The following is a 15958-nucleotide window of genomic DNA, read 5'->3' as shown; positions in this document are numbered from 1 at the left end:
CCACCCCGGCAAGTGTGATTTGAGTAGATTGTGCGGAGGGAGGGAGGGGGGTCAGACTCAAATGTCAGCAGCTCGAAATGCGCTGACCAGGCCGGAACTTTATAATCACTTTTTAACTATCCGGGAATGGGAAGGAGAGAGAAAGCTTCAAAGCAAATAAATAACGTTTATTTTCTTCACAAAAAAGCTGACCGAAGCTTTGCTGTAAGTGTCATGTATTCAACTATCATTGTAACCGATGTATAAGCTGACCTAAGTTGTACACCTTGAGATCATTGACCACAAGGGGGTGAACTTGTGAGAGACACTCCTAACCTGGTCTTTCAGGTATAAAAGGGGAAGCTCCACCCACCTTCATCACTTGAGGTCTTGGTAATAAAGGTAACTGGTCACAGAGTGACCTTCTCTCAAGTATGGGCCTCGTGTGCATTTATACTGTATGGTAAGGACATATCACTGGCGACGAGAAACTGGGATTTAAACCACGCGAGCATGGCCACTAGCAGCACAGAAGAGAGGGACTGTGTTGGTGATGATTGAGACAACTTTATTGAGAGACTACAGAAAAGTTTTGTCACTAAGGAATGGTTGGGACCGGATTCGGCCGACAAACGCAGGGCTCATCTGACGGTTTGTGGTTCCAGAACGTACTCCCTGATGAAGGACCTTCTAGCGCCAGAGAAGCCAGCGGACAAGACGTTCGAAGAGCTCAGTAAGGTGATCGGGGAACACCTTAAACCGGCGAGCAGCATGCACATGGCGAGACACCGGTTTTACACGCACCGGTGCGAGAAGGGCAAAGCATTCCTGACTTCATGGCAGATCTCCAGCAACTGGCGAGCCTATGTAAGTTCCCAGATGCATGCAGAGTGGAGATGCTGCGAGACTTTTTTTATTGAGGGCATCGGGCACGCTGGGGTTTTCAGGAAACTGATTGAGACCAAAGACTTGACCTTGGAAGCAGCGACTCTGATAGCCCAGACATTTATCTCAGGGGAGGAAGAGACCAGAATGATGTATGACAAAAATCTTGGCTCAAATGCGGCAAACGACCAGGGAGTCAACATTGTCAACGCGGCACACAGTTCTCTAGGCAGACAAGGGCAATTGGACATGCTCCAGTCTGTAGTCGAACCCAAAGGGGGAATTCAACAGAGTCAATGGTTAGCTGAACGGCGATTCATGCCATCGCAATGCACAATGCGGCCAGTAATGGGGCCATCAACACCTGTTAATGGTGCATTTAAGGACAGTTGCAGAGACAGTCAGAGACGATCGACTGGTAATGGATCTTTTGTTTCCAACAAAGGGGCCTCCAGCTCATGCTGGAGGTGTGGAGGCAAACACCCAGCCAGAGCTTGCAGGTATCAGCAATATACCTGCAGAAACTGCAACGTCAGCGGTCACTTGGCGCGTATGTGCAGGAAACCTGCAGCCAGGTTGATGTACAAGGAGGACGGGCTCGATGTAAGCCCTATGAGGCCAAATGAATACTGGGGGAAATCGCTGGAAGCTGAAGTTCAGCGAGTTCATGTGGAGCACATATACAGTTCATATACCAGGATGCCACCGATAATGATGAAAGTGCTCCTCAATGGCATCCCAGTATTAATGGAGCGAGACACGGAGGCCAGCCAGTCCCTGATGAGTATCAAACAGTTCGAAAGGTTGTGCGTGTCCAAGGCCAGGAGGCCAAAATTATTGCCGATTGACGCACAGCTACGGACATAGACAAAGGAGATCATTCCGGTGCTAGGCAGCGCCACGGTAGTCGTGACCCACAAAGATTCGGAGAACAGATTGCCACTCTGGATTGTCCCAGGGGACGGTCCCGCATTACTGGGGAGGAGTTGGCTTGCTGTCATGAACTGGAAATGGGACGATGTCAATGCAATTTCTTCTGTGGAGCGAGTATCATGCTCACAGGTCCTGGACAAATTTGATTCATTATTTCAACCCGGCATCGGCACTTTCATGGGAGCCAAGGTAGTGATTCACATAAACCCGGACGCCGGGCCAGTACACCACAAGGCCAGAGCGGTGCCGTATGTGATGCGGGAAAAGATAGACTGCGAATTGGACCGCCTGCTGAGGGAAGGCATCATCTCGCCAGTTGAATTCAGTGACTGGGCGAGCCCGGTCGTGGCCCGAGTGTGGGCTGGCCCGCGTTGCCCCTTGGGCCCTTGCCCCTTCTGGGCCTCAAGACTCTCACTTCCTTCTACAAACTCTTGCCACTCCTTCGCCCCTGCTGCTGTGCCTGCCCGCACTGCAATCAGCGACCTGACTTCGCAGCCGTCTCCCTCCTGCCGTGGTACGCTGCCACACGCTGCCCCCCTCTGATGGCCCCGGGGCCTGCTGATGGCCTTGTAGGCCGGGACTGCACCGCCGCACACGGCTCCCTCTGATGTCGCCTTAGACAATAAAACATTCTCTTGAGATCATTAGAGCTATGTTGCTTGCCATCAAATAATGTTCTAGTACCACAATAAAATGTTCGTTTTTGATTTTTTTTTCAACTTTTGGTGCAATTCTAAACGAAGTTGCGACTGTGTTTCCTCAAAGTGACATCAATGTTGTACCACTAAATGTTTTCAAATAAAAACAAAACATTCAGCAGCTCAGGCAGTATCTGTGGTGGGAGAAAGAAAGTAAACGTTTCAGATCGATGACCTTTTCACCAGAACTGTTGTGTTGCCATGAAATTTAGTATTTTCTCCGTTTAAAGAAAAAAATGCCAAGCAAGCAGGAGAAATGGCTTTCGGTCATTGTGCTGAGAAGGGACGTTTGTGATTTAAAAAATAAACATATGTCCCCCTCAGCAACACCTTGCAGCTCCCCGGGTGAACGCTCACTCGGAGCCCGGCTCCCGGCTTCCCGCTTCCCCTCCCACTGGGCTGTGAAGACAAGGCCGCGGCTCCGCTCGCTTTGCGGCAGCTGCTTACCCGCCCCCCATCCGGGCTCCTGCGAGGGGGGCGGGGCCTGGGCCGAGGCCGCTCGAGCTCGGCTGGTGGAGACGCGTAAAATGGCCGCCACCCCCAGCGCGACTGAGGCACGGCGCATCGTCGATCTGCGTGTCGTAGATCTCAAATCCGAACTCAAGCGGCGGAACCTCGACATCAGCGGCGTTAAAACGGTGCTGGTCGCCCGGCTGAAGCAGGTGTGAGAAGCCGACAGTAAAGTGAAAGGGAGGGAAAGAGGGAAAGAGAGAGTGAGTGAGTGAGAGACCCGGGGCGCGGTTTGCCGCCGCCACTTTTTATAGTGGGCCTTGGACGAAGCCTACTTCCACATCTTAATGGCTGCTCCATCCAAATGGGTTTAATGTTTCACTGAGTCGACACAAATAGATCACAGCGAATTAAATTTCCTCTTGTCGGTGAAAAATGCTCGCGACCTGTTGTGTGCTGATAGAGCGGGTGGTTCCCGGTTGTAGAAAACAGAAATGGTGCACAAGGTTCCAATGTGAGCAGTTCACCTGTTTAAACAAAATAAAAGATCGAGTAACGTCGGTTAATGAGGAACGTTTGCCTATTTCATCACGGTGTTTTTAATGCGATAATATACGAGGAGAATATTCTCTTGAAAAAAAAATAGGCGGTTAACTGACTCATTTTAGGGATGTTTAATTGACCGTTTAAGGGTTTGAGTTTGGGGATTTAAAAAAAAATCATGCGATTTAGTTTTCAAAAAATTGCCCATTTTTTGATCTGCGAGATCGATGTTGTTTTAATTCAGTTTAAAAGCAAAACATTATTTCACATTCTGTGTTAGATTATTGTAACATCGAACCTTTTTGAATAAATTAATAACTTTTTTTTATTAACTAGTATTTACTAAATTAATAGTTTGCAAGGATGCATATAATTCTATCTGATGACCAACGCTGAATGCAATTCATGTAATCCTGGTTGGTACTAATCCAGAAATTTTCCCAGGTTTACTGGTCGGATTAGTGTACAGAATTTTAGGTTGTGGTTTCTTTAAATGCACGTTTAGGGTTTAGAAAAATCACAGGGTTGAAAAGTAATGTTTGTAGTCTTTCAAATTAATCACAGTTGTAGGTGAGCATGTTTAACGTGAAGTATTTGCTTGGAGTATGTATTTTTCTAAAGTGCCATTCTTACTGGTATACCTCATCAGAAATGTACAGTTAGCAAATTATTTTCTAGTTTATAATTCTTTTCATAATTTCCACTGTAAGTTAGTGATCTAGAAGTTGTCTTTGTTTTTAAAAAAAAACGTTCACATTTTACTTCACCAAAACAGGCAATAGAAGAGGAGGGAGGTGATCCTGATGACGTGCAGCTTTTTTCAGATACACCTTCAAAGAAAACCCCAAAATGTAAAGGTAATCTCTTCACTACATTTTGGATGTACAATTTTGCAACAGGAAAGCTGTCTGTATTCGTATTAAAATATCTTTTATACTTTATCAAAAATGTTAGAGCTGAAAGTTTTGTATTTGTCTCTTCCTCATTTTGATATTTAGTTCATAAATACCAACTTTTCTTGTGAAGTGGGTGACACTGGCAAGGCCAATATTTATTGCCATTTTCTTAATACTTCACTTTAAATCCTAATCCTACAAATCCCACAAATTCGGGCCTACCTCAGGCACGAACCTCCCCTCCAAACATCCATGCCTCTTACCGACGACGACGACCAGGAGCAACCGAACCTCCTGCAACGGCGACCTGGCCCTGGACCCCTCTCTTCGTTGTCCTTAAACCTTATAATCCACAAATTCGGGCCTACCTTGTGCGTGAATCTTCCTCCTAAGCTCCATACCATTCCTCGACGACGACCGGACCACCAACAACGACCGAACCTCCTCCTTCAGCAGCGAACTGGACCTCTTCTATCCTTCAGCGACCTTCTCTGGCGATATGCTCCTTCGATGTCGACACAGCTGTCCCACCCGATCCTCGGCGATGCCCGGTGAGCCTCCAACGGTGATCAGGCCCCCTCCGAGCGACGATCGGGCCCTCCCCCTCCAGCAGCGTCCGGACCTCTAGTGACGAAGACGAGGCCTCTCCTCTCCAGCGACAACGACTGGCCTCTCCTCCCTCAACGACAGCTGGACCCCTCCTTCTCCACCGATGACCTGGCCTCTTCTGCAGGAAGTGTTGAGTACCATGGCTGTGACCACACTGAACTCCAGGGGACCGCTGACCCCTCAATGCCTGCCTACAACCACCTACCATCAAGTGCGCTACTCAGCGTCGAGCTTGCGGCCAACACCTTGCCGTAAGCTACTAAGCTCATACAGCATGCCTGGTCTCCAGTCGTCTTGGGCCCCCTTGCCACTGGACCAAGACCGTGCTCAGCTAAGCCCGTGTGGTGATCGGTGTGCAACGACCACCCCACGTTAAAAGAACTCGCGCACAGGCATCTTCCTCTCATTTAATATGAAGTTCGGGGCCTGGAACGTCAGGACCCTAATAGCCACCTCCAACAGCGACAGGCCGGAGCGCCGCACTGCCATAGTTGTCCGGGAGCTGAGACTCTTTGACATCGACATCGCCGCCCTAAGCGAGACCCGGCGGGCAGGGGAAGGCCAGCTTAAAGAACATGGTGGAGGTTATACCTTTTTCTGGAGAGGAAAACCAGAGGAAGAACGCCGCCTTCATGGAGTCGGCTTTGCCGTCAACAATGAACTGGTCGGCCGCCTCAAAGACTCCCCTGCCGGATTAACGAATGCCTGATGACCCTTCGCCGTATCCTATCCCGGAACCAATGCACCACAGTCATCAGTGCATATGTCCCAACATTCGATGCAATGGACGAGGCTAAAGAGGGTTTCGATTCCAACCTCGAGACATCCCTGTCCTGCGCCAAATTGATCCTCCTAGAAGACTTTAATGCTAGGGTCGGCAAAGGCACATCCCTCTGGGGAGGCGTAATTGGCAGAGAGTGGGTAGGGAAATCTAACTCCAACGGCACCCTACTCCTAACAAAATGTCTAGAGCACTAACTCCTCATCAGCAACACCCTGTTCAGCCAGAAGGACAAATAGAAGACATCGTGGCAACACCCTCGCTCCAAACACTGGCACCTGCTGGACTATGTCATCGTCCGAGCCAAGGATCGCACGGATGTACGCATCACCCACGCCATGACTGGAGCTGATGACTACTGGATGGACCACCGCCTAATCCGATCCATCATCAATATTAACATAGCCCCAAAGTAGAGGGGACAGCAGAAGCAGTGCCGCAAAAAAAGTAATACTGGGGCACTTAAAGATCCAGCTAAGAGAGCCCTATACAACCAGTGCCTCACAGCCAATGTGGCATGCCTTGATGGCCCTGAGATGCTCAATGCCCACAGTGCTTGGTCTGCCCTTTAGGCCTCCATAACCAGTTCCTGTGAAAAGACACTTGGTTACTCAACCAGAAAACACCAGGACTGGTTTGATGATAAACGATCAGGCGATCCAAGAACTAATAGACTCTAAGCACAGAGCATTTTTGAGCCTCAAGCAACAGCCAAACTTGGGTGCTTCAAAGCAACGTCACAGATGGTCCAAGGCTGAAGTCCAACAAAAAATCCGGGACCTAAAAGAACAAGTGGTGGATGGCGAAAGCACAGGTGATACAACAACTAGCCGACAGCCATGACGTACGAGGATTCTTCACTGCAGTCAAGGCCACCTACGGTCCAAACTCTCAAGGCACCACCTCACTCCTGGCAAAGAACGGGAAACACTCATCAAGGACACCGAGGCTGTCAGATCTCCTCAATCGAGACTCTGCCTTTGACTCGCGTGTTCTCAACTCCATCCTGCAGCATGCAACCCGCCACCATCTCAGTGAAACCCCAACGCTGCAAGAAGTAGGGAAAGCCATAAAACATCTCAAGAACAAGGCTAAGGGTGCGGATGGAATTCCTGCTGAGGCGCTAAAATATGGCGGAGTGGTGCTGTTGGCGTGGATGCATGACTTCGTCTCTCATTTGGAGGGAGGACAGCATGCTGGGGGATCTCACAAATGCAGTGATCGTGTCCATTTTTAAAAAGGGGAACAAATCCGACTCTGGCAATTACAGGGGAATCTCCCTACTATCAACTACTGGGAAGGTTGTCGCTAGAGTGCTCCTCAACTGTCTTCTCCCTGTGGCCAAGGAGCTCCTCCCGGAGTCACACTGCAGATTTTGTCCCCTACGGGGAATAACGGACATGATCTTTGCAGCACGACAACTGCAGGAAAAATGCAAGGAGCAGCGGCAGCCCTTTATACATGGCCTTTTTCGACCTTACAAAGGCCTTTGACACTGTCGACCGTGAGGGCTGATAGAGCGTCCTCTTCCGTTTTGGATGCCCCCAAAAGTCATTCGCCTGCTCCCCGACGACATGCAGGCTGTGATCCTTAGCAGCGGATCCGTTACAGACCCATTGCACATCCGAACCGGGTTTAACCAGGGCTATGTCATTGCTCCAACCCTCTTTTCAATCTTCCTCGCTGCCATGCTCCACCTCACTGTCAACAAGCTCCCTGCCGGAGTGGAACTAAACAACAGCCAGTGGGCAGCTGTTTAACCTACTCCGCCTCCAGGCCAGGTCCAAGACCACCCAATCCTCTGTCGTTGAACTGTAGGGCGCCTGCGTCTGCGCACATTCGGAGATTGACTATATCCTGGAGTTCAATGTATTCACCGAGGCACATGAAAGCATGGGCCTTACGCTTAATATCCGTAAGACAAAGGTCCTACACCAACCTGTCCTTGCCGCACAGCACTGCCCCCGCCGCCCCCCCAGTCATCAAGATTCACGGCGCGGCGCGGCTCTCGACCACGTGGACCACTTCCCAAACCTTGGGAGCCTCTTGTCAACAAAGGCAGACGTTGATGCGGAGATTCAACATCTTCGGCTGCCTGAGGAAAAGAGTGTTCGAAGCCCAAGCCATCAAACCTACCATCAAGCTCATGGTCTACAGGGCTGTAGTAATTCCCGCCCTCTTGTATGGGTCAGAGACATGGACGACTTACAGAAGACACATCAAGTCGTTGAAAATATATCACCAGCGATGTCTCCCAAGATCCTGCAAATCCCCTGGGAGGACAGACGCACCAACATCAGTGTCCTCGCCCAGACTAACATCCCCAGCATTGAAGCACTGACCACGCTAGATCAGCTTCGTTGGGCAGGCCACTTAGTTTGCATGTCAGACACGAGACTCCCTAAACAACTGCTATATGCGGAGCTCCTTCATGGCAAATGAGCCAGAGGTGGGCAGCGGAAACGGTACAAGGACACCCTCAAAGCCTCCCTGGTGAAATGCGATATCGCCACTGACGCCTGCGAGACCCTTGCCGAAGACTGCCCTAGGTGGAGAAAGTGCATCCGGGAGAGTGTTGAGATTCGAAGAGATCAGGCGCAGGCAACGGAAGGAGCGTGTGGTAAATCAGTGCCACCCCCGCCTCCCCTGACAAATATCTGTCCCACCTGTGTCCGGGTCTGTGGCTCTCATGTTGGACTGTTCAGCCACCAAAGTACTCACTTTAGGCGTGGAAAAGAGTCTTCCACAATTTCGAGCGATTGCCTTTCCCTCGATGCCATTGAGTAGGCCATGGTGAGTTTACTTCTTATGCGCTCCATACGCTGAAGGTTCTTCCACAATGCTGTTAGGTAGAGAGTTTCAGGATTCTGACCCGGTAATGGTGAAGGAATAGCAAAATACATCTAAGTCAACTTGGAGGGGAATTTTGGGCTGGTGCTATTCCCATGTGGCTTCTGTTTTAGTCCTTGGTGGTAGATGCTGTGGGTTTGTGAAGCCTTGGTGAGTTGTTTTAGTGCATCCTGTAGATAGTGCACACTGCAGTCATGGTGGAGGGGGTAGATGTTTAAACTAGTGGATAAAATGCTGATCAAGTGGACTACTTTGTCCTGGATGCTGTCGAACATCGAGTGTTTGAGCTGTACCCATTCAGGCAAATGCAGAGTATTCTCTCCTGGCATGTACCTTGTAGGAGGTGAAGAGGCTTTGGCGAGTCAGGAGGTCTGCCACTTGGCCCAGAATACTGAGCCTCTGACCTGCTCTTGTAGCCATGCTATTTGTGGCTAGTCATCCTCACCCAGGGTGTTAATGGTGAGGGACTCTGATAAGACCATTAAATGTCATGGGAAGGTGGTTAAGCTCTCTTGCTGGAGATAGTCATGGCCTGGCAGTTCTGTGACGCAGATATTACTTGCCACTTATCAGCCCAAGGTAACATGTTATCCAGGTCCTGCAGTTTGTGGGAATGGACTAATTATCGGAGGAATTGCGACCATCAGCGAGTAGCCCCACTTCAGGCCTTATGATGGAGGGAAGCAGCTGAAGATGGTTGGGCCTGGGACACTGCCGTGAATAATACTTGTAAGGTCCTGGGGCTGATCTGTTTACCCTTCAACAACCACAACCACCTTTTTATGCTTGATATGACTCCAGTCACTGGAGTGTTTTTCTCTTGATTCCCATTGAATTTCAGTTTTACTAGGGCTTCTTGGTGCCATACTCGATTTGAATGCTGTCTAATGTCAAAAGCAGTCACTTTCGACTCGCCTCTGGAATTCAGCTCTTGTGTCCTGAGTTTGGACCAAGTCTGTAATGAGGTCTAGAGCTGAGTGCTGCTGGCAGAACTCAAACTGAGCATCAGTGACGAGGTTATTGGTGAGTAAGTGCCCGTTGATGACTCCCTCCATTGCTTTATTGATTGGGAGTAGTCTTGTAAATAGAGATTCTTTTCCTCCATCTGGTTCAGTAAAATTACTGAGTCGAATACCTATTGTGCTTTAAACAAAGCATTCTTTATTTTACCGGCCGGCAAGACTTATCAGACAAGATATACTCTCGATAGAGCGTACACACTCCCTACGGATAAGTGACGTTACATTGTCAAGGCACGATGGTTATACATTTTCGGCAAAAGATAACAAGATAGGGCTAGAGTGACATCCCAGCTCAGCCCATCTCTTTTGATCCCTCCTTCCCTTTGTCCACTCATAAGCCGACCCAAGCATGGTCCGATTTTAAACAAAGACCTTCTTCTGTCAATGTTTCAGGTTAATAACATGATTTAATAAGACCTTGAGGTTTTTCTGCAAGCTGTGGGTTTTGTTTCAATATGTGTTAGTGTTGTAACATTTCGCAGTCTCGAGTCTGAGATGTCATGGCTATTCCTCCATGAATTGTTTGTTAGCTTATACTGTCCCTATACAATTCCCATGTTCTCAACTTCAATGTCTCTATACATTTTTAAACATTCACAGTCTGATTGAACGATAATTGGCCAGGTAGGGTTTGTCTTGCTTTATATCTACAGCACACACTTGGGGAATTTGTCACATTGGTGGATGCCAGTATTGTACTAGAACAGCTTTGCTGGAAGATCAGCAAGTTCTGGAGTACAGGTCTTCAGTGCTACTCTTGGGATGTTGCCGGGATCTGTAGTCTTTGCTGTATCCAGTTTCCTGATTCCACATGGAGTGACTCAAATTGGCTGAAAACTGCCATCTGTGGTGATGGGGGCCTTGGAAGGAGGTCGAGAAGGACCATACACTCGGCACATCTAATTGAAGATGGTTGTAAACGTGTCAGCCTTGTCTTGCACTTGTGTTGGGCTCTGCCATTGCTGAGGGTGGAGATGGTCATAGAGCCTCCTCCTCTCATTTGTTGTCCACCACCGCTCAACTGGATGTGGCGGGGTTGCAGAACTTCAACTGGAAGTTTGGTTCAATAAAATTTACTGATCAAAATATATATGATGGAACTTTTACAGAAGGATAACTCCAGATTAATTTCGATATGCTTTTGCAAGCTTTACTATAAAAATTAAGTATATTAACCTTTTCATAAATGATTTACAGATAAGGATACAAGAGCGAGCAACCAGAATGATTTCAGGGATGGAGGAATTGTATTATGAGGAACAATTATATAAATTAGTAATTTTCTCACTGGAATTTATTCAAATGAATATTGATTCATTCAAATGCACATTAGATAGATTTCTTTCAGAAAATAACAGTTTGAGATACAGTATATAAATAATTTGAGACCTGATGTGTGGTCACTGTAGAATGCTTGGGAATTGAAACCAAGGCATACAATGTGACCAACATTAGTGGGAGGCCAGAGGATTGGAAAATTTTTAAGTCGACAGAGAACGACTAAAAATATGATTATAAGGGAAGATGGATTATGAAAGTAAACCAGCATGGAATATAAAAACAGATGGTAAGAGTTTTGACAGGTACATAAAAGGAAAAGAGTGGCGAAAGTAAATGTTGGTCCCCTGGAGGATGAAGACTGGGAAATTAATAATGGGGAACGGGGAAATGGCAGAGACGTTGAACAAATATTTTGTAATGGTCTTCACGCTAGAAGACACTTAAAAACATCCCAATAGTGGATAATCGGGGCTATAGTTAGGGAAGTAGTACTTGGTTAAAAAAAAATGGGAGTAAAGGCAGACAAGTTCCCTGGACCTGATGGCTTACACCCTAGGGTCTTGAGCGACGTGGATGCATTGGTTGTAATCTACCAAAATTCCCTGGATTCTGGGGCGATTCCAGCGGATTGGAAAACTGCAAATGTAACGTCCCTATTTTTTTTTTTAAAAAAAAAAGAAGGTGGACAAAAAGCAGGAAACTATAGACCAGTTAGCCTAACATCGGTCATTCGGAAAATGCTAGAGTCCATTATTACGGAAGCAGTAGCGGAACATTTGGAAAAGCATGATTCAATGAAGCAGAGTCAACATGGTTTTATGAAAGGGAAATCATGTTTGACTAATTTGCTGGAGTTCTTTGAGGACGTAATAGCAGGATGGATAAGGGGGAACCAGTGGATGTGGTGTATTTGAATTTCCAGAAGGCATTCGATAAGATGCCACGTAAAAGGTTACTGCACAAGATAAACGCTCACAGGGTTGGGGATAATATTTTTATGGATAGAGGATTGGCTAACTAACAGAAAAGAGAGTTGGAATAAATGGGACTTTTTCCCGATTGGCGAACAGTGACTAGTGACTATTGGGGATCAATGCTGGGTCCTCAACTATTTACAATCTATATTAATGACTTGGATGAAGGGACCGAGTGTAATGTAGCCAAGTTTACTGATGATGCAAAGATGGGTGGGAAAGCAAATTGTGAGGAGGACACAAAAAAATCTGCAAATGGATCTTGACAGGCTAAGTGGACAATAATTTGGCAGATGGATTATAATGTGGGAAAATGTGAGGTTATCCACTTTGGCATAAATAATAGAAAAGCAAATTACAATTTAAATGGAGAAACATTGCAAAGTGCTGCCGTAGAGAGAGACCTGGCGGTCCTCGTGCATGAAACACAAAAGGTTAGAATGCAGGTACAGCAAGTAATCAGGAAGGCAAATGGAATGTTGGCCTTTATTGCAAGGAGGATAGAGTATAACAGCAGAGAAGTCCAGCTACAACTGTACAGGGTATTGGTGAGGCCACACCAAGAATACTGCGTACAGTTACGGTCTCCATAGTTAAGGAAGGATATTATTGCATTGGAGGCTGTTCAGAGAAGGTTCACTGAGTTGATTTCGGAGATGAGGGGGGTGATTTTTGAGGATAGGTTGAGTGAGTAGGTTGGACCGATACACATTGGAGTTCAGAAGAATGAGAGGTGATCTTATTGAAACTTATAAGATAATGAGGGGACTCGACAAGGTGGATGCAGAGAGGATTTTTTCACTCATGGCGGGGCGGGGGGGGAACTTAAAACTAGGAGACAGAGTATCAGGATAAGGGGCTGCCCATTTAAAATTGAGATAAGGAGGAATTTCTTCTGAGGGTTGTAAATCTATGGAATTCTCTGCCCCAGTGAGCTGTGGAGGCTGGGTCATTGAATATATTTAAGGCGGATAGACAGATTTTTTTTTAGTGATAAGGGAATGAAGTGTTATGGGGAGTGGGCAGGGAAGTGGAGCCGAGTCCATGATCAGATCAGCCATGATCTTATTGAATGGCGGAGCAGGCTCGAGGGACCAAATGGCCTACTCCTCCTATTTCTGATCCCATTTCTTATGTTCTGATATTTAACAGGTGATTTTGGACATATGCGTTCCTGAGCTGATCACCAATGGGGTTTTCCTCGCAGTCATGTCTGGGTCTGCTGTTGACTCATTGAGAGATTCAGTGCTGTGATTAGTCAACAACTCCATTATTGTTGTATCATGCGCCTACCAGAATGGACCTTGATCTTTTTCCATCTAGCAATTCCTATGTTTACATATTGTGCTGTAAATATTTTGATACTGTGGTCTGTGAAGCAGTGATGACTTGCAGTCCCAACATTTTTGTTTAAGTCTGATTAGGAACAAGTGATCACTTGTGCAAGGAGCTACTGTTTGCATTGGATTCACATTATCCATTTCAGATTTTATTTCCTAGGACAGTCCAACTCTTTTCCTACTCCTCCCAATTGCACCAAAGTATAATCTTTGGTCCTCCAGTTTCCTTCCATTCGTGAGTAACGCCTCCTGAATCTGAGGTGTTTTTTCTTTGTTCACCATAACAATCAGCTCCTGCTTCCGTTGATCACTTTCTTCCCTGCCTGGGCGACAGCAGTCTCCAGGATCGCTGCAAAATGACTTTCAAATTGATGGAAAATGTCACTGCTTTGTACAAGTCCCATCAAGCTAATCTGACCTACAATACAATTCAAGAATGAGAAAATGCTATTTGGCAATTAAAGCTTATCCTGACGGTACATTTAACTCTCCCATCATGGTGCCTAATATTTTTTATGTAAATGATCAGAACTATATTCCAAGTAGAAACTGTGTTTCTGCTGAATGTAGTATTTGTACAACATTTGAAATTGCACTACAGTATAATGTAACTGCAGTATAAAGTTTTCTTTTTATGGTTTGTTTAAGTAGAACTATAAATGCACTGCTGTGATTTCATCTCGATACAGAAACGCTACTGCATCGCCTAAGATCGAAGTGTTTTCCAGTTGAATTGAGGCTTTGCCCAGTTGGTACTATGAAAACACGTGTAATCGAATATTACCCTATAGATTAAATCTATTGACGTTTTAACAAGTGGCCAAACCAACTACTGCTTGTTTACAAATTGGTTGTGCTCAGTGAACTTGAAAGATGCGTTCTTCTCTCAATTCCAAACAATAACAGCCTCTCACGAGATGGACTGTTCCCAGTACTGTTCTCCCATTTGCTCTCTCTTTAGCCTTGAATGCAAACAAAATGTTTCACAGCATAGTTGTTTATGATGTGGAATCAGAATTGATTAGTTCGACACCGAACCAGTTGTGCAGTGCCAATGTATGTGACTGATCTTCTAAAGACTTATCATTTTGGTAATTGCTTCAAATAATTTTGTTCTTTCCCTATAGTATAGATTTATAGTGTCAGCTATGGCTTGCCTCTGAGTCAGAAGGTTGTGGGTTCAAGTCCCACTCCAGGAACTTGAGCACACAAATCTAGGCTGACACTCCAGTGCAGTACTTGAAGGTAGTGCTGCACTATTGGAGGTGCTGTCTTTTGGATGAGATGTTAAAGCGAGGTCCCATCTGCCCCCTCAGGTGGATGTAAAAGTCCCCATGGCACTATTTCGAAGAAGAGCATGGGAGTTATCCCTGGTATCCTGGCCAATATCCCTCAATCAACATCACAAAAACAGATTATCTAGTCATTATCACATTGCTGCTGGTGGGAGCTTGCTGTGCACAAGTTGGCTGCCCCGTTTCCCACAATGCAACAGTGACTGCACTCCAAAAGTACTTCATTGGCTGTAAAGCGCTTTGAGACGTCCGGTGGTCGTGAAAGGTGCTATATAAATGCAAATCTTTTCTGAAATAGTTTGTTTTCCGATTTGGAGGGGAAGGGCTGTTGATTATTTCTGCAAAACGTCGACTATCTGGCAATGTGTGAAACTCCTGATTCCATGATCTTCTGATATTCCAGAATAGGTCGTTTTGTTTTTTTGCAAAATGTTTTAATATTTTTGTATGAATGAATCATTTACTTCCACTACTGGCTTTTTAAAAAAAAATCGCAACACTAAAGTAAACTTTCTCTGAAATACTCGGTTATTCTACAAGCTTACAAGTTTTTAGTTCAAGATACTATCAAAGTTTTGTAATTGCTTTGGAGTAATCAGTAACTGAGAATGTTGATAACTCTTTTGCTAGAATCTTTAGATTAAAAGTTGCAAGTAGATTTTATTACTCTTAATGGATAAATTGAGGGGGACCTAGAGTGATCTGTTCAGCTGAGTACATAGGTTAAACTATTGTTTTATTTTAAGGGAAAAAACAGGATTCTGATGAAGCTGGTGGTGATGTCAGCACAGAAGAGGATGGTAATTGCAAGGTAAGCACTGTCATGCTTTTCATCGCAGAAGCAATAAGAACTGGGGGGATTCCAGGTGCATGGTTAAAACTTTGTAAAAAAACTTTCCATATGTGCTGTGTTTCAAGATGCCATGTCATGTAGAACCTGAGGGTATACTGAATTTGTGGTGAAGGTTTATAGTACTATGTTAATTTCACAGTAAAATGCATGTAAATTTTCTATGCACAAAATGTGAAGGATATACAACACCATGTAGGTGCTCAAAGTAAGCATTTGAGAACTGTGTGACACTTTTATTCAAATATCTGTCTTTTTCTCCTACCCTGTTCTGAAGGTACTGGCTTTTAAGCTACAGTTTCACAGGCACTGTCTGTTTTCCAATATTTTACCCATGTTGCCATTGTTCATAGAAGCACACAGCACAGAAAGAGGCCAATCAGTGCCGGCTCTTTGAAAGAGCTATCCAATTAGTCCCATTCCATTCCTGCTCTTTCCACACAGCCCTGAAAATGTTACCTTTTTCAAGTACATGTTCAATTCCCTTTTGAAAGTTACTACTGAATCTGCTTCTGCTGCTGCCCTATGCATTCCAAATCATTATCACTCGCTGCATAAATAATATCATCTCC

At 45.9% G+C, this 15958-nt stretch overlaps 1 protein-coding gene across 6 annotated transcripts in view; it reads left to right on the top strand.

The window, feature by feature from the left end:
- Positions 1-2987: 2987 nt before the first annotated feature.
- Positions 2988-15958, top strand: part of LOC139227542 (SAFB-like transcription modulator) — a 48310-nt gene continuing 35339 nt past the window's right edge. For 2 of the 6 annotated variants that reach the window (XM_070858365.1, XM_070858362.1), the window contains exons 1-3: positions 2988-3157; positions 4264-4345; positions 15283-15347. In XM_070858365.1, coding sequence (XP_070714466.1) covers positions 3023-3157; positions 4264-4345; positions 15283-15347 — 282 coding nt within the window. In that variant the 5' untranslated portion in view covers positions 2988-3022. The remainder of the gene's footprint in view (positions 3158-4263; positions 4346-15282; positions 15348-15958) is intronic. The other 4 variants (XM_070858366.1, XM_070858363.1, XM_070858364.1 and 1 more) reach the window with 3 other exon arrangements.

The sequence above is a fragment of the Pristiophorus japonicus genome, chromosome 17, assembly GCF_044704955.1.
Source record: "Pristiophorus japonicus isolate sPriJap1 chromosome 17, sPriJap1.hap1, whole genome shotgun sequence".
NCBI lineage: Eukaryota > Metazoa > Chordata > Chondrichthyes > Pristiophoridae > Pristiophorus > Pristiophorus japonicus.
Note: the sequence above shows the minus strand (reverse complement) of the source record. Positions and strands in the feature narration are given on the sequence as shown.